This window comes from Dermacentor andersoni, chromosome 5 (genome assembly GCF_023375885.2).
Source record: "Dermacentor andersoni chromosome 5, qqDerAnde1_hic_scaffold, whole genome shotgun sequence".
Lineage (NCBI taxonomy): Eukaryota > Metazoa > Arthropoda > Arachnida > Ixodida > Ixodidae > Dermacentor > Dermacentor andersoni.
The window spans coordinates 76716713-76734568 of NC_092818.1; the positions used below are offsets into that span (position 1 = coordinate 76716713).

The 17856-nt window shown below is 48.1% G+C and overlaps 1 protein-coding gene and 1 non-coding gene across 2 annotated transcripts in view; one reads left to right on the forward strand and one right to left on the reverse strand.

The window, feature by feature from the left end:
• Positions 1 to 17856, forward strand: part of LOC126530796 (uncharacterized) — a 581130-nt gene that overhangs the window by 342939 nt on the left and 220335 nt on the right. Inside the window, exon 5 of the mRNA XM_055070478.1 lies at positions 11501 to 11606. Within this exon, the coding sequence (XP_054926453.1) occupies positions 11501 to 11606 (106 nt within the window). The remainder of the gene's footprint in view (positions 1 to 11500; positions 11607 to 17856) is intronic.
• TRNAS-CGA (transfer RNA serine (anticodon CGA)) lies at positions 10105 to 10177 on the reverse strand. The gene has a single exon. It is a non-coding gene; the product is annotated as a tRNA-Ser (tRNA).

Consider the following 17856-nt stretch of genomic DNA (forward strand, 5'->3'; position numbering starts at 1 on the left):
TTCCAATGTCACTCCCCACCCAACGCGATAGAGCAAGGTTGCATCGCAGCGGTATACAGAGGCTATACAGTTGACACTTGCAGGCGTAGCGCAATGTCCACGTGACGCAGCCGGCAATCGCAGACACTGGGACATAGCGCCAGGAGCTTGTCTTAGCGCGAGCAAGTATAGACGCTGCAAGAGAAAATCTTCAAGCAGAGCCTGAGATTTCCGCAATTAATTAATGTATTCGACACGCGGCTGTCTTACGCAGTGAAGCTTCAATGACACATGCGCACTTGCGAAACTACATATATAGACCTCCCATCACCGAGCCGGCTTTAGTTCTTTGTAGCCTGTAGAAAGGCATCCAGGCCACTGACCGATCGAATACTTGGTGCACTTTAATCCGCTTTATTTTTGTCATGCTCGCCGCATGCTAGAGCTCCTTGCAGGCACGCTAACAATTTTAGGATAATAATTGAAATTCACGCGCTATATATACACGGAACGGGAAGTTGTCGCATAAGCCCTTTCATCCGTTACCTGTCGGAGACAAAGGGGACACGACATTCACGCCGAAGCGCGCGCGTATACAGTCGGCGAGGAAACCACGCCCCGCTTGTGCGGCGCATTTCGCGCAAAAGAACGAACGGTCTACGCGTGCAGGGTGATTAACGGTACAGCTCGTAACCTACGCCCGACGCCAGCACAACTTTGGCGCGATTCCACATCCATGGGGAGCGCACTTGCACCATACCAAGGCCTCAGGTGGGCCCACCCACCGGTGTTTCTCGAACGCACTGAGTGTATATACCCCGTGCTGCTTCCTTTCCACGTCATACAACTTTAATCGCGCAACTCACGCCGGCTTCCAGTGGTCTCCTAAACAAGCTGCGGAAGAGACGAATGGCCCGTTCGCGTCGCGCCGCACCACTCTAATAGAACGCCACAGACACGCAACGACTTGGGCGACACACCGCCCCAAAAGGACTTTGCGACGTGTAAATATAGCGCGCGCCGTACCGACGCGTGCGGAGTCCAGCCGTCAACGCTTGCCTTGCGGCGTGGCTTTGTCGCGCGTGCGCGCGTGCAGGGGTTGGTAAATAAGGCGCATGCGCAGAAATTAACTTTTTAAACGAACGCCCACGGATCCCCCAGCTGACGTGCCGAGTTTATTAAAATGAAGACGGATGGGCCGCTCCAAAGGGTTTCGGGAATTCAGCGGGGAACGGCGCGGCGTCTCGCGGAGCCTTCCGAGGCTCCCGGGGACGCCGGAGCGCTGAGCAGGATGGATGGGCCGCGCCGACTCATTCCCGAGATGAGATATATGACCGCGTACGGGAGCGCGCGCTTCTTGGCTGCTATGGCCTTCCTTGCGCCCATGGTCGCCCGCCTGCCGCTGCGAGGCGCTGTTCTCGCCGTCGGAGCGTATATACGACGTCTGCGACAGAAAGAAGCGGTGGCACCGCACGAGGTTGCGGCCGGGGTCTTTCCTTAGTCGATAGCGTCTGCTTTGGAAATAAGGCGCCCAGAATATTGGGAATGCACCTCTCCATTACCGTCGTTGAAAGGCGATCTTCACATTCCCGACTTTTTTTCAGAAAATATTGTTTCCATAGTTTGCGGACGTTTTAATGTGAAGTCGAGGGAACGTGTATAGGTACACGTTCTTTAGCAAACAGTGCGAATAACGGGACACAGAAAAGAGACACACGACACAGGCGCTGTATCGTGTGTCTCTTTTCTGTGTCCCGTTATTCGCGCTGTTTGCTAAAGAATGCGTTCGTGGCAACAAGCCCGGCTAGCCACTATTCAGAAGTGCGTAGCTTGGAGGCACAGGGACCTACACTCTATTGTCGATTATTGCCCATAAACCTTCTGCAGGGAACCAGTTCGGAAGCCTACGTGGACGACACTGTACCAAAGGAAACATAGTTGCTAACGGCTTTGACTATGGACAGTACGCATACTTTCTCTACTGCAAGCGAAGAAAGAGACAAATAACTATATAACTTAAGTTTATAGGCAATCCATGTCATCCTTATATCCATTTTCATTAGGTGCGGCTGTTTAGAACGTGCTTTAACATTGCAGAACGTCGAGTTTACTCGTACCTCGCATGAACAATGGGCAGGCGACTCTCATGGAGCTTTTTCAGTTCGAATTCCTTACCAGTAGTGTACACTCAAATAAGGAAGAAAATACTGGGCATGCGTTAGTCACGTTCTTACAATCGAACTTCCATTAGGGCGTCGCCTGCAGGTTTCGCATATTTCAGTTAAGCGTGATTTCACTATAGACGTTCACAGAAGGCTGTATAAGATGCACCAATTAAATCACTCTAAATGGGTCTTCTTCAACACTATGCGTACATATGCGTTTGTTGGACAATTAATTTTGACTAGGGGCGGAGAAAACGTGGTACAAACTTTTAATTTCGCGTGTTTCGTTCCTATATGGAATACATTCTTGATCGATGAAGACTGAACTCGTTCCACGTATAAACGTTGTAAAATATCCGTGACGTCATGAGCAGCTGGAGTGGGAATTTAAAAGGTGTTATCGCCGTATGTCTTCCTTTCGTGCGTCTTTTTTTTTCCTCACCAAGTTTTCTGTCGCGGTAAGACTGACACTTCTGGCTTTCCAGGAGCACAATCTAACACTGTAGCCTATGTATTCTGTTTTGACACATCTACTACAAAACATAAGTAATAGTTTTGATACCGAGCCGCAGCGGCCGCATTGCAATGAGGGTGGAAGGCAAGGACGCTCGTGAGTTCGGCACCTTCCATTACAACATTCTTCCTAACCCGCTGCGCACTTCCAGAATGCTAAACCACACATTTAATGTTTTCCCCCTTTAAGGCCGCCGTAAACTATAGAACACAATGGGGAGCCTCATGCGTGCTAAAATTTTAGGTTGTTGTCGCTAACAAAATCCGTCGCCGCCGCAACTCCATGGAGTGTAGCTGGAAAACGCATACGTTCTATTTGATGAGGAGGAGCTTTCTTAATGTCAACAGGGGAAGGATCCAGCTGCTTCTCCAGCTAAATTTTACCCCCATAAGGCTTGAATAATCGCAACTGTAAACAGGAGGAAGAAGAGGACGAGGAGAAGCAGAGGAAGACGAGAATGAAAAAGAGAAGGACGAAGGAATGTGACTGTGATCATTGTTCACGAGCTGCCAAATAACGCTGGAACGACGTTGAAACGTATAGCCACGTCTAGACACCTGCCTCTGCACGCGATCCCTACAGGCTGGCTTCGTTCGAATTCAATTTCCGTATAATGTTATCTGCTAAGATTTAACCTGCCTTATACATGATACCGCAATCAAGACGTCACTGCTGGTGAAAAAGAAAATTCTGTTTTATTCTGCGCCGTTCCCAGTTGTATTATAAAGTTTCGAAAGCTACACCTTTTGAAAACGAGCACAATAGCGTCCTTGCGATATTCTGTAACAAAAATGATAATGATCGTTCGCGGTACAGTGAATAGCTTGGAAAACTTGAGTTCAAATCAGGATCCAGAGCAGCTAGAGAGCTCCGAGTGGTTGTTGTAACGTGAGCACCTGGGGCCGAGTTTTGTTCCTATAAGAGTTGTTTGCCACTCGCAGAGAGCCCCGCTAATGTCTCTCCCACAATATACATGATTGGGTGGCAGTCCCTCTAGTTGTGAGAAACTATTTTGTGAATGCCGACTTTTGTTTTCTTCTCCTCTCCTTTTTCAGCTGCTTCAACAATCTTCTTTCATACTTCAAAAGCGTCGATTATACTACCACGTTCACGACTTACTCCAGTAATGCTTTCCGCACGTATTGCAAAATACGATGTCGAATTACCATTGTCCGCTCTGACTCACGGACGTCGGTCGTGATAAACAGACTGCCAAGCGGCAACATTCGCACCGTACAGGAATGTAGGCTAAGGGAGGAACTAATGTAACACAACAGAACCGCTCGTTATTTAAGATTTTGATCTTCAAAGTTGGAAGCTCAGTACGCATATTTTATGGCTTCTGCGTATGCTTCTTATGTACAAAAATGAACGACACCCTCGGGGATGTCGCGACGCTCCACAGCGCTTGCTGTTGTCACTCGCTTACACGCTTAACGGCGAGCTGGTGCTTCTGTGCCTGAGCATATACTCCACACACGAAAACAACCGCCAAACGAGCGGGCCAAATTACCGCCTAGCTTCGAAACAACACTGCGTTTCTGATTAAACCCAACGGAGATGAATGACATGCAGACACGACGACAGCCGCATTCCCATATGACTCTTTTGATCGATGTAACACTGCCGTGGTGCGGCAAGGTCGCCACAGACAACAAAGTTAGGCCAAAGCAAAAGTGTTACCGCATGCTCGTGTTGTTTACATATACTTTCGGCTGCCAAAAAACGCAGAGTTGTTCGCCTACGCAGCCAGTGTCACGGACTTCCGCATGTTGGAAGGCCGCGAAATGGCGCAACACCACGCGTCCACGCTTCTGCGTTGCAGGCCGAGAGAGAGAGAGAAAGATAGTGAGACAGAGCGGAACCGTCGTGCGTATGCGTTCTCCTCTCCAACCCCCTTCTCACTCCTCCTCCCCCACAAGCGGGGCGATGACGAATACCCGTGTAGGCAGATAGCGCCGGGCTCTCTCGTCGTGTTCGGCCGCCGCGCGACGGGCTTGCGAAGCAGAGGGAAGGGATGGGATGGGGGGGGGGGGGGGGGGGTACGAGATGGAGATGGCCTTTAACCGAGATTCTCCCTGACCCGGATTCTTCTCCTTCTCCTAGCCCGACGTCGCACCACCCCCACCACCCCTTCCAGCGTCGAACACCCCCCCCCCCCCCCTCCCTCCCTTTCGCCGCGAGCCCCAGACACGCGGACAGTAAAGCCCGGGCATAGCACCGGGCGCTCTTGTGCTCTGTCGGGGCGTGTGCCGATCTCTTTTTGCCATGCTTCGATTATTTCAAGGGTGCCGCGAGATATGGCACGGTGCCCGAGAATGTACACACGGAACGGCGCCGTTGATCAATATGTGGCGAGAAGGAGGCCGAGCGAGAGATAGAGGAGGACGGGGCTGCAGGCCGCCGCTGAGCACCGCCCCTTCACGTCGCTGCAGCCCTATCCTCCCCAGAGGGGAGAAGAGGCGGGCGGGCTGCTTCGATCTGGCCGCCGGCAAAGCACTGCGCGCTCCCGGCAGCACCGGGCCTCCCTGCGCCCCGAACAGAATTTGCAGCTGCCTTTCCCTAAACCAGGGGCGCCGCGGAAGAAGTTTGACGGCGCGAACAGGCTCCCGGGGTCCTGGGTCCCAACCACGATGCTTTCCTTTTCCTGCTTGTCGTTTTGCTTTGATTCGTTCCTCCCTTGTTGGTGTTATGCGCGCGCGCCGCTTCTTGCATACTTGTGACCCGCCAAGGTCGTACGGACGCCCGAGACGGCGGCAATGTTCCGGGATGCGGGTCATTGTTTTAAATGGCCCGCGTTATTGTTTATGCAAGATAGTATCGCGATCTTTCTGCTGCGCGTGCTTGCGCTCACGTTGGTTGCCTGTGCAGTTAAAGGTGGATTATAACCGAAAAGAAAGAACAACTGTAAAGAAGACAGTAACTCCTCGTGATATTTTTCGGTAAAATGAGAAAGTGGGATTCAGACCACTTAGTAACACTTAGAAATGGGGCGCGTGATATCATTATCTGTTACAGTCAACATTGAACTTCCGTTGGGTATGTCCGAAAGAACACAGCTAACTTCGACTGCCCGGGGATAGAATTGATACAGACAGGGCTGTTAGGTACGTCGATTATGTAATCCTTAACCTTAAAGGGGGAAAGCGCGTTGTTTGCGTGGTTTTGTTGAAAAATTGAAGTTCGAAGAAGAAAGCAATGTGATAAAAGAAGTTTATTTTCAATTTACGAGAAAATACACTTTGAAAGATTCTTATCGCAGCCTCGGTGTGCGTTCGACTTTCGACGGATGGCAGTCTTTGAAACAGTTCAATACGGCCACTGCCGGAAGAAAACTAGATTCGAGAGTTTCTATAAGGCAGGCTGCACATCAGCGAAATCGAATATTTGACCTTTCGAAAGAACCGTCCTAAGTTGTTTCACTCTTACCGATGTTTCCTGGAAGTCGGCATTCCTCACCCTCACCAGAATTCGCATCCTGAATGCCTGCTTTGTGTCGGATTATCACATGCTCCTGCGTTTACTTCGCTCGCTTTTATCTCCTATACCACCTAACCCCGTTTCCTTCCGGCGTTTCTTTTCTTTCCAGAGCTCGATCCAGATCGCATCTCTCTGTCAGGCGTCGCACGCGAGAGAGCTGCTTGTCGGCGACCTATCGCGACGGTCGCCATGACCGAGCCTCCTTAAGTGATATCCCACTCCGTAAAGTTTCCTTAAGCCTTCGTCCTCGCAAGACTGATCCCATTCCTCGTCCCCGTCCGCACATGCTCGAGGAGGCGCGCGTTCGGCTTCTTCGCAAGATTGTAACGTTTCGCCCTTCTTACCGTTTTCTTGTTTCTCTTCTCTACTGCAGTCGCTTCTTCGATAGCTGCGGCTCCTGCGTTTTTCTTTTGTGTGTTCGCTTCTGTCGCCGAGAAGAAACAGTCGGCTACATACATGGAAGCGAAGGAAACGCCCCTTCCTTAGCCTGACGAATAGCACCTCTTTCCTTCACTCCGGTATGTTTCTTTTTACGTTTACCTCTCGCTTTCCTTTCTTTCTTTCTTTTCTTTTTCTCTGTTCACTCTATAGCGCACGTCGCTTTCTCAGCAGCCTTCGTTTGGAAACAGTGCGGCATTTTTTTTGTGCTTACCCTTTCCCACTCCGTACCACGTAAGCGCTCGCGTGTGTATCAGTGTATACGATCCTGCGTGTCTTTTCTTTCTTCAGTTTCGCTTCCACTCAGCACAGACAAAAAAAAAAAAGAACACTCGCGCACCCAAACACACTCAAACTTCCACCTCCTTTCTTTCTGGGCCAGGACACACACACATTTGTTTGCCTTCTCTCCTCCTTTCGGAGCCTCCTCGTTCTATCAATCCCAGGAACCCAGCGTTCAATCTCGAAACTTTTTCTCTCCGATTCATCCCCATTTTTACTCGGGCTGGCTGCGATAAAGGAACTTGGCGGTGGTGGAGACGGGAAAAGGACTAGTTCCTCATTTTATCGGGACTCGCGCACTATAGCTTCGTTCCCGTATTCTCTTCCTCCTTCTTGTCTCTTCGTCGTCTCTTCGTCGTTTCTTCGTCGTCTCTTCCTCGGACTTATTTCTCGTAGGGTTTGCGTGCGTGCTTTCTTTTTATTGCTCTCCCCCTTTTGGCTCGCAACCTCTTCCGACTTTCATTTATTGCTTCTCACTGGGGCGGAGCTTGATTCACGGCATCGTTCTTTCTTTTGCGGCTTATTCTCCTATGCCCGGTCGCTTTTTATCACGTTATAAGTTCCGTGCTTCCGCCTTTCCGCGACGCTTCACTGTCTCCGCCAACCAAGTCTCTGAAAAAGGAGAGCAAAAAAAAAAAAAAAGAGCGGTAGGATAGAGGAGAGAAAAATTGTGTTTACAGACGGTGCCACCCTTCAGCTACCCCCCCCCCTTTCCCGTTTTTTTCTTTCCCCCCCCTATGTGTGATATGCTTAGTATTTGCAATTTTTCGGCCACTTTATTCGCAGCCATTGTCCGCCTTTCACGCTTTTTTAACCTCATTGACACGATTTCCACGTCACCCGCTTCCTCGGTTCGTCTTCTCCTTGTAGTTGCATTTTACTTGCTGTTTTTTTTTTTTCATATATATGAATGTTTATATATATATTCATCCCGGGTGCGGCTTCACAAAGGATGGTGCCGTTTTCTGGGGGTGACGTATTTGTGGTAGCGAGCTTATATTGGTAGTACACGCTGCAGTGCGCGACCAGATCTTAAGATTTCAACTACGCCGGGTTAGATGCCCATCTGACTACGGTTGTCCAAATTTACCTTCTTCGCAAGCAGCGCAACCGGTTTACAGCACTTAAACTGAGCCTTCAAACATGCGCAAAGTTCTTCCTTTCTTTTTTATTCGGTCTATTGGTATTCATCAAGGCAGTAGGTGAGAGGTAAGAAGGTGCCATTTCTTGCGTCAGTGTTTATTATGGATTTATGGGTGGCGGGGGGGGGGGGGGGGGGGGGGAGGGAGGAGGGCTTAAGGTATCACAGTATAGCTGGGGCTATGCAAGATGCCATAATGGAGGAATATGGGTTATTTTTGACCACCTGGGGCTCTTTAATGTACACCTAAGTATAAGTACAATGGAAGTTCTTGCATCTGGCCCTCATCTAAATGCGGCCTCCACGGGGCACGGGATCAAACGCAGCACTTCGTGCTCAGCAACAGAATGCCACACATATAGAGCCACCACGTGTAGGGGGGGGGGGGGGAGGGGGGTAAAATTCGTCGAGGCACATATAGTCATGGTAGCAATATCAAGGTAGACCACCATGAACACAATAAAGGCAGTGCGAATTCTGGGTCACCTCTGATGCGAGTAGTCCTTTTAATCGAAACGGAGGCCGGCTTTGCCTGGTCACAGGGCAGGCTTAGCACCTTCCCTTTGATCTCGAGAACAACTGTTCAAGCGAGCCATGCATACACACGTGGCAACCACAAGCAAGCGTGTAATATCAAAGCTAACAACAAAACCTACTTCGCATTGTGTGTCGCAGGGCGAAACACAACACAAGAAGGGCACAGGACAACACAAGGTGGCACGAGAAATCAAATTTGAAAAAAAAAATCGTGGTAGAAATTTGGTCTTGTTAGTGCATGACCTTCGTATTTTGTCGTGGTTCACTCTGCGCTACTCCGTGCGAAATATCGTGTGCCGACAGGCTCAAATTCGTACCATATTGAAGCGAAAGCTAGGCACGTCATTTATTCATCCCTACACACGTGCTATTCTTACGTCATAAATAGTGAATCTTGCATCACGAGGAAATGATAAAAGACTGGATGAGCGCGCGCCCAGTCCTTTATTTGGTCCTCGTCCCTTTCTTGCGCTCCGTACATTCAATAACAGTGGAAACCAACTCATGCAACTTGGTATATTTATTATTCTTACATGCACACGCGTCGCGTGCCGCAGCTGTGATGTCGCTCTCGCCTGCCGTGCTTCAACCAATTTTTCTAGATTCCAATCACAGCTTTGTAGACTGCACCAGTGCTCGGGCCAGTCGAACTGCATGAAGCGCCGTTATGAAAATAAAACACTGCATACTTGCGCGTGTATGTGTGGCCAGCACAATCAGCGCACCTTAATACTTCCGCACAGTTGGCGCTATTTGGCCACACCTGGCCCTTGCGCCATTAAACCTCAAATATTCATTCATACTCCCGCACAGTGCCTTACCTGCGTTTCTTGTAAAATAGAGCTACGCTGAACACCGTTGCATATCACAAGAGAATTTGGCCCAAGATTCCACAAAGATTGTGCTTGTATTGGGGAAACCTACTAAAAGTGTACCTTATTTGTAATCTCGCCTGATTCAATCCCGCAATCGCAACGTGTGCCCTGAGATAAAAAATGTTAAGAAATTAACTCGTGAATTTTATTCAGCTTTATCGCTTTACCACTTATCACTTTATCGCATTACCTTTATCACTTTACCACTTTATCAGTGAGGATGAAAGATTTGAAGATCACAGCTTATTATAGGCAGCCGAAAGCACAACGTTATTAAATTGGCTGCGTGACCTTGCTGTTAAATTTAGCTCTTCTTTCTTTAACCAATCCATATATTGTTCACAAAATAAAATATGAACACACTTCTATTAATCAATTAAGCAAGAAAATAAGTAAACATTTCTTTATCGCAACCTTTGTATATTCAACAAATGATTTCTTCTTCAATGACGTCTTATTTTCAAGGAAAGTGACCTTGTGCCTTACTCTGTATGGGAGGACTGCGCGTTCTGACTTCTAATAATTGCCGATCTCTTGCCATGATGGAGCAGGAGTGACCGCGTTTAGAAGACATATCATGAGAAGCCAACAAACACTGACACCAAGGACAACATAGGGGAAATTACTTGTGTTTAATAAATGAAATAAAGAAACCATAAATTAATGGAAATTAAAGTGGATGAAAAAACAACTTGCCGCAGGTGGGAACCGAACCCACAACCTTCGCATTTCGCGTGCGATGCTCTACCAATTGAGCTACCGCGGCGCTGTTTCCCCATCCACTTTCTTGGGAACAGCGCCGCGGTAGCTCAATTGGTAGAGCATCGCACGCGAAATGCGAAGGTTGTGGGTTCGGTTCCCACCTGCGGCAAGTTGTTTTTTCATCCACTTTAATTTCCATTAATTTATGGTTTCTTATTTCATTTATTAAACACAAGTAATTTCCCCTATGTTGTCCTTGGTGTCAGTGTTTGTTGGCTTCTCATGATATGACTAATAAATATCGGGACCCTCGGTTAACCCCCTCTCTTCTCGTTTATTACATAACGAGGGTCTCGAATCCGGCAACATTGATGCCTTCAGGTAGCATGTGTGGGTTTATTGACCAGTTGCCTTCACCCAAAAAGATCACGTTCTCGTGACGCCTGCGGCAAGAAAGACGTTCCACGTCAGCCGCCAAGGTATGTGAGTGATGGCGCTGGCTAACACTCCCAGGGTTCTACTAGGACACATAGATACCCAAGAAAGTGGATGGGGAAACAGCGCCGCGGTAGCTCAATTGGTAGAGCATCGCACGCGAAATGCGAAGGTTGTGGGTTCGGTTCCCACCTGCGGCAAGTTGTTTTTTCATCCACTTTAATTTCCATTAATTTATGGTTTCTTTATTTCATTTATTAAACACAAGTAATTTCCCCTATGTTGTCCTTGGTGTCAGTGTTTGTTGGCTTCTCATGATATGACTAATAAATATCGGGACCCTCGGTTAACCCCCTCTCTTCTCGCGTTTAGAAGAGTATTTGCTGGCGATGAAAGCGTACCAATATCAAGTGCGTTATTAGTATGTAATTTGGCTGATAAAAGTTGCCACGTTACGCACAGAATAAAAAGTTGTCCTAAGTGCAGTTCCTTGTGGCTGTAGGTACTGCTTCTGAGCTAGCTATAAGTCCATGCATTAGTCTTGTGTTGTTTCCTTAACCGTGAAAAAAGAATGCAACATCTATTTTTACTGTGTTATATGCCTCAAATATGAAAAGCTACAGAAGTACTTCGACTGTAATTCAAAGTACTCTAATGCTATGGGCATTTTATTCGCATGTACTCGTAAAACCTGTCTACCGAGTTGTCAATTAGTCATGGTAGCGCACTTGTTTCGTGTCTGTCCTCCTCGTCTCTTCTTTCCTGGTGAAGCATCTGTGTACCAGAAAAAGAAAAGAAAGAAAAACGGAATGTGTGATTTGCAGCATGTTGCACACTCATCTTAACGTCACAAGATTTCTTGGAAAGACGAAGTTTTTGAACGACGACAGTTCGATAGCTTCTGCATGATTCCCATCAGGTCTCACCAACATTCTTGTAATATTTTCCGCAGTGACGTCTGGCGACCGCAGTATTCTGACCTTCATTGGCAGTGAAGTCCTGCGGCGCTGTCCATGGCATGCAAGATGGACGGAAAGTCCTCCCAAATCATTTTCCTGGTAAGCTTATGAGTACTTAGCTCACGTCTAACGGATCAGTCAAGTCCAAAGGTTCCCGCGCATATATATATATAGACACAACTACATAAAGCCAACATATTACCAAGGAAATCACAGCGAGAATTACTTGTTTATTTATTTAAAATGTAGAAGTTATAAATAAATGGAAGCGGAGGTGGAACAAAAAGAACTGGCTGCCTTAAACAAATTTACGCACTTTGGGTCGTATCTTGCCCCACAACGATAACCGTCATCTGTCTTGGCCGTATTTCCTTTCTTTAACGCCGCGAGCCCGGTACTTCCAAGTCACGAACGGCATACGCGTTATCAGCATGACAGAGCATTCTAGACAGGAAAGTAGCGAGCACCGCGTTTTCAAGAAAGGAAACGCTATCAAGACAGATGACGATTATCGTTGTGCGGCAAATATACACCCCAATCGGTGTACGCTTGCCTAAAACTGCAGGTTCGTCTTCGCATTCTGCGTGCGATGCTCTTACCAATCGAGCTCCCGCAATGCCGTTTTCCCTTTCAATTTGTTGGCTTTATGTAGTTATAAGTAATGCACATATTTTACGGCCCTGGGCTCCTGGGCATCCGAAACCAGAGTCACAGATTGAATAAATGCTATCGAATTTAATTAAGCGTCCCCATGACGACTGTGAAGGACGAGGCGCAAAGTATATGTTGTTGTTGCTGCTGCTGCTGTTAAAACGATTATTGAGAAACCATAGAACGATTCCGCCCCCCGGAAATGGATCCATCATGGCGGGGCGAGGGACAAAGGAGGAGGTCAATTCAGATATTATTGACCATTCTTGCGTCTTGGAGAAATCAATGAGTTCACCATTCAGGGCGTTTGAAGCGTTGGCAGGTAATGTTGGCCGTTGTTAAACTTGCACTAAGCTAAACGGACGATGGGCACCAGCATTCGACCACGCTGCCGAGGATCCAGGTTGAAAAACAAGAGGTCACGAGACAGAAAGAGCGGTAAACGAACTCAAACGAAACCCCAAAACGATTAAACTGTAGTTAAGGAACGAGGCCCATATCCAAACTACCGGTAACCAAACCACTCTCAAACCTCCGCCACCCGGCGGTCGTGTGCCGGCCTTCTCCCCCCACCCCGGGGTCGCAGCCGCACAAACGCCCAGAGATGGCCCGCGGGCGCTGGTTAAACTCTCGTCAGGGCCATTGTCGCGTCCTGGCACGGGGAAACCGAGGCGCCCTCGCCTATCGATTATCTCATCCTGCAGCGTCCGCTCTCCAGAAACGCGCGCGGGCAGACGCTGTGCGTGCGTATACGCTTGTGCGCGGGCCGCAGTATACGCGCATACGCACGCACACGTTCGCACATACATGTGCGAGCGCACACGCGTACGCACAGCTTCGCACACCACCGACGCAGGCGCGGGCATCAGCGACCGCGGCCTCCTCCCTCCTCCTCCTGGCTCCTGCCACGCACGTGCGTTCCATTCTTTTCGTGTCACTCTTGCGTTGTTGGCGCTGCTTCCGCGTGAGAACCTGTGCTTGCTACGTTCGAGCCCCCGGCGCAGCTACTGCTGGCCTGGTCTGGCGGCAGGCTGCCGGGAGTTCAGGCCAAGAAGAGGGCGGCGGTCGGTGCGGAAGGCGAGGTGCGTTCTGTGGGGCGTTGGTAGGGCGAGGTTTTGCTTCGAACTCGCGCGAAGGTCTTCGTGGTAGCGCTGCGCGCGAACAAGGGGGGGGGGGGGGGGGGGGGGGGGGGCGCCGCTCATTAGCGTTGGCTGGAAACGAGGGTTTAATGGGGCACACACGCACAAACACGCGCACGCTTCTTTTTCTTGCGACCGATTTCTCGTTCGTTTTGGGCGTGTGTGTGTGCGTTTCGTGGCATACCTAGCTTCCTTCTTCTGCTGTTTCGTGCGTTAAAAGTTACTCGCCGGTCAGACCAACAGCAAGCAAAGCCTCATTCGAAAGTCGTCGAGAGAGAAAAAGCAAGAAGAGAGAGAGAAGAAAAGGAAAAGAACGCGGAAGGGGAGTGGAGAAAGGAAACGTCGTCTCTGAACTGTGAGCCAGCCAATGGTGAAAAAGAAGTAAAACAGCGCGTCCAGAACGACCGAGAAAGTGACGGAGCAAAAAGACACCGGAGTGGGCATTAGGCGGGAATCGGGCCCTTTCCAAGTTCAAATTTTAATTTCGTCGCTCGCGCGCCACCTGGCCCTAATGAGGGTGCATTTACTCGCCGCAATCAGACTGATATTTGAACTTTTCTTCCGTTAGGCTAAAACATCACTTTTCGAAGGAAAAGGCGAGGGAAAAAAATTTTTTTTTTCAGATAAATATTTAGGTGGAATGCGTGTAGAAGCTATTAATCTGGTGGCTTAACGCAGTGGGTACGTTTGTTAGATGTTATTTCAGTTTCATTTCTCATCATCGAGCGCAGTAAATCTGCATCAACGACTTCTTTTAAGTTCTTGGTGGAAACACCAAAAAAGAAGAAAGAAGAACTTGTTTTTTATTTCGCTGCAGTATACTCGCTAATATATATATATATATATATATATATATATATATATATATATATGAAGTAGCAATGAGCATTTGCATTATTGTAAAGTTTGACCCTGATAGACGTATACGCAAATATTGCGTCATGTCATCATCGCCGTCGTCGTCATCATCATCAGACTATTTTTATGTCTTCTGGTAGGATGAAGGCCAATTACCACTGTCTTGGGCTAGTTCATCACTCCACCTAATTTTCTGCCGTCCTCGACTGCGCTCCCCTTCTCTTGGTACGAATTCTGTAACTCTAACGGTCCACCGGTTATCCTTCCTATACGCATTTCATCACCTGCCTATATAGCTCCTTTTTTTTTTCTCTTAACGTCAACTCGAATATCGGCGATGCCAGTTTGCTCTGTGATCCACACCGGTCTGTTTTCATCTTTTTGCGCCTAACATTTTTCGCGTCGTATACCTTCACATGAAGCGAATGCTGTGTTAGCAATGGAGCCGCTGTTCAAAATTCGGCGCATATACTGAAACGCTGCCCACGAGCGTGTCATTACTGACTGACGGAGTTTGCTTCGATCATCAAGGTCTCCCACATTCGATACAGTACCATCTCCGACGTGCAGTAACAAAGACAAGAGACTATGCAGACTCAAGCGTGAATAAGCGTTTGCTTCCCTATTTATAATGCGCGCTCTTCCGAAAACAGCCTTTACTGCCTCTGCACGCACTTCTCTCTGTAGCACGCCAACCAGCACTTGCGTTACTTGATGATGACGTTGAAAGTCGGGGTGGTGATTCCAAATAGCATCCCCTTTGAATGGCGGTGGTGACCAATATAGTCGCCTATTCTGCATCAAGTAATTAGGTTTTGCTATATAAATTGCAATGTATCAACTTACCTATACCTCTACCAAATGTCTGTAATGACCCCGTCACCTATCTTGAAGGGCAGCGCATCACCATTGCTCGGTTCGTCTGATATGTACCACCTTTCAGGACTTATGTGCAACCTATCAATACTGCCGTCAGGTGACTATGGTCTCTTCGCAGGCTGTTATATTCACGTGCGCTTTAACATCCAAAAGCATGCAATGCCTGGGCCATAGTGCGCCCAACGTGTGTATATGTACGTACACTATATACCATGTACATATACAATGGCTGAAGCTGTCATTATGAGACGCATGCAGCCATTTGAGTATCGCTCGCGCATGACACTATAATTCCGAAGTGCTTCATAACAGCTAGCTACTTTACTGCACGTCTGCCGGTTTTCGCATACGTTGAATTGAACCTATAGAGTACGGAGGTGGCATGGAATATTTGAAAAAAGGCTCCAACTTTAGCATATATTCTGCAGCTCCCTCGTCGCCTTTGTCATCTAGCTCGTGACACGGTGTTATGCACGTGCTACGTATGCGGTATTCGTCATAAACATGAGAAAGAGAAAGAAAGAGAGAGATAGAGAGAAGAAAGAAAGCTACCGGTGATCCAAAGTAAAGCGAAACCGAACGGACTATGTGGCTGCTGTAGACACATAAATAAGCACGCGCTTCTCGAGGCGATCGAACTTGGCTATAAGCCACATGCGCGTGATTTTCGCGATCTCTCTTCCAAGACATGTGCACTGCTTCGTGAAAAATGTCCGGCAAGCGCACTTGTGCATTTCAAGTGGCGCTGCGTCCCCGCTTCGGCGTTTGTCATCGGCGCGATCCTCTGTGATATACACCCAGCTCTCGACCTCGCTAATCCAGCAAGTAGACGGCGGGCGCTAGACGCTTGCCTTCTTCGGGGGATTTGAGCTATACGACCATGCTCTAAACCGACGTCACAGGGGTCAAGTAACAAATGGATCCAGTGCAGGAAACCAGCTCCCACTGGATTTCCTGCTCAAGCTCGCCTTTATCTGCTTTACACTTTTCTTTAACTTTATTTGCACGCCCTTCTGATACCCTCTTTCAAGCCAGTGACTGGTATATGTATATAAAAGCATTCGTTTCCAGGCCTGACTTTCACAATGAACTTCGTCGGCCCAGCTAGTTAATAAATAATAACTTTTTTTTGTTGTTCACTGACTAAAATTATTATATTTCGCTAAGGCTAAAATCTATGTCGCAACGTTTTTGCCTGCAATATGGGACTGAAAGCGAGGGTGAGAGCATACCCTTGATGATAAATTGAGTTTTTTTTTTTCTTTTTTAAGCAGCAGACATGCAGGCTGTAGTGGGCTATGTACAGGTGAGAATGCTCTTTTAATTTTATTGTATATAGTAGAACGCATCCGCCAAAAACACAGCGTATGCGGATCAGCGGAAACTCCAGCTTCCGTGGAATCTACTTACCGGGTGTATACCTTCTCGATCGCTTGTCGTCCTCCTTTCTCAGCCTCAACAAAGGTTTTTTTTTTTTCATTATTATTGCGTGAGTGACTCGTACTTACACACACACACAGGCATAAACCCATTATAATAAGTATTGGAAGGCACCTATAGCAACGTATCTATCGTTTGGGCTGATTTACTATAAGCGCTCTAATCCCATGTAAGGCCCATTCAATGAAGGTAGAAACGGAGCTCAGCTCTGGAAGATACCTAATAACTTGTATCGTAAGTCTCTCATATAAGCTTGCCCTAAATTCCACCGCATTCATGAAGAGACGTGTGGCGAAAGAGAGTGTGCGAGAGCGAAGTAACAAGGGAAGGGCAAGGAGGTTAACCAGGCTGAGCCCTGTAGGCTAACCTGCACTGGGGAAGGGGGAAAGTGGATAGAAAGAGAAGAAGGAAGAGGCAAGTTCACAGTTTGCACGGTTGCACACGCAAGCTTTCATTGCTGAGTCAGTCACAAGCGGTGCTATAGGCCTGTGCATTTCAAGAAATGCAGCAGCGACTTTGTGGCCCTGCACATAGCAGACGCACGCGGCCACAGGCCCAAGATCTTCTCCTCTGTAAAAGGCCTGTCGTCCAAGTGCCCTAAAGCTGTCCGAAGGGCACTTCTCTTCGTACGTGGGGCAGTCACACAGGAGATGTTTGGTCGTTTCTTCGACACCACATGTGCTGCAGTTGGGACTGTTCGCCATTTCAATTTGGAATAAGTAAGCGTTTGTGAAAGAAACTCCTACTAATCTCAGAAGCGGCATAGTGCCGTTTCTTCCCGTCGGTTATAACCAGGTAACAGTTATAGTCTCATATGCTAGTCCATGCATATAGGCGGTGATTGGTGAACTCCGGTGCATTTCATTTTCTTTGAGTAATAATATGGGCAATACCGCTGATGTGCCGAGCTGTATCCGTTCTTGACACTAGTATCGAGGTGATTTCACGTTCACCATGGGTTTGACGGGTAGCTTTGTCGGCACTTTCATTGCGGCTAACGTTGCAGAGGCCATGCAGGTAGCCATTGAAGTACAATGTCGACGAAAATCGGCTATGGCGAAAATCATTAACTTATCCACAGCGATGACAATTCAACAAGATATTCGCCGGAAAGCTAAGGTAACAGTGCCATCCAAGCAGGGTAAAAAAATGGAGTGGTCAGACGATGACGTAATTTGTTGCGGGTCGACGGTATATACAGTAAACACGCAATGCTTTGACGTGTGTTCCGTATTCCCGCTGATATTCGTTTACATCCTTCTGTCTCAGACAGCTGAACTTCAAACAGTGCTTACAGCAGCACTCTGGTAGCTCGCTCTCAGGAGGCGAAGTGATTCGCCAGAAGTCTAATTGAATTCCAATGGTAGATCGCGAGCGCTCGG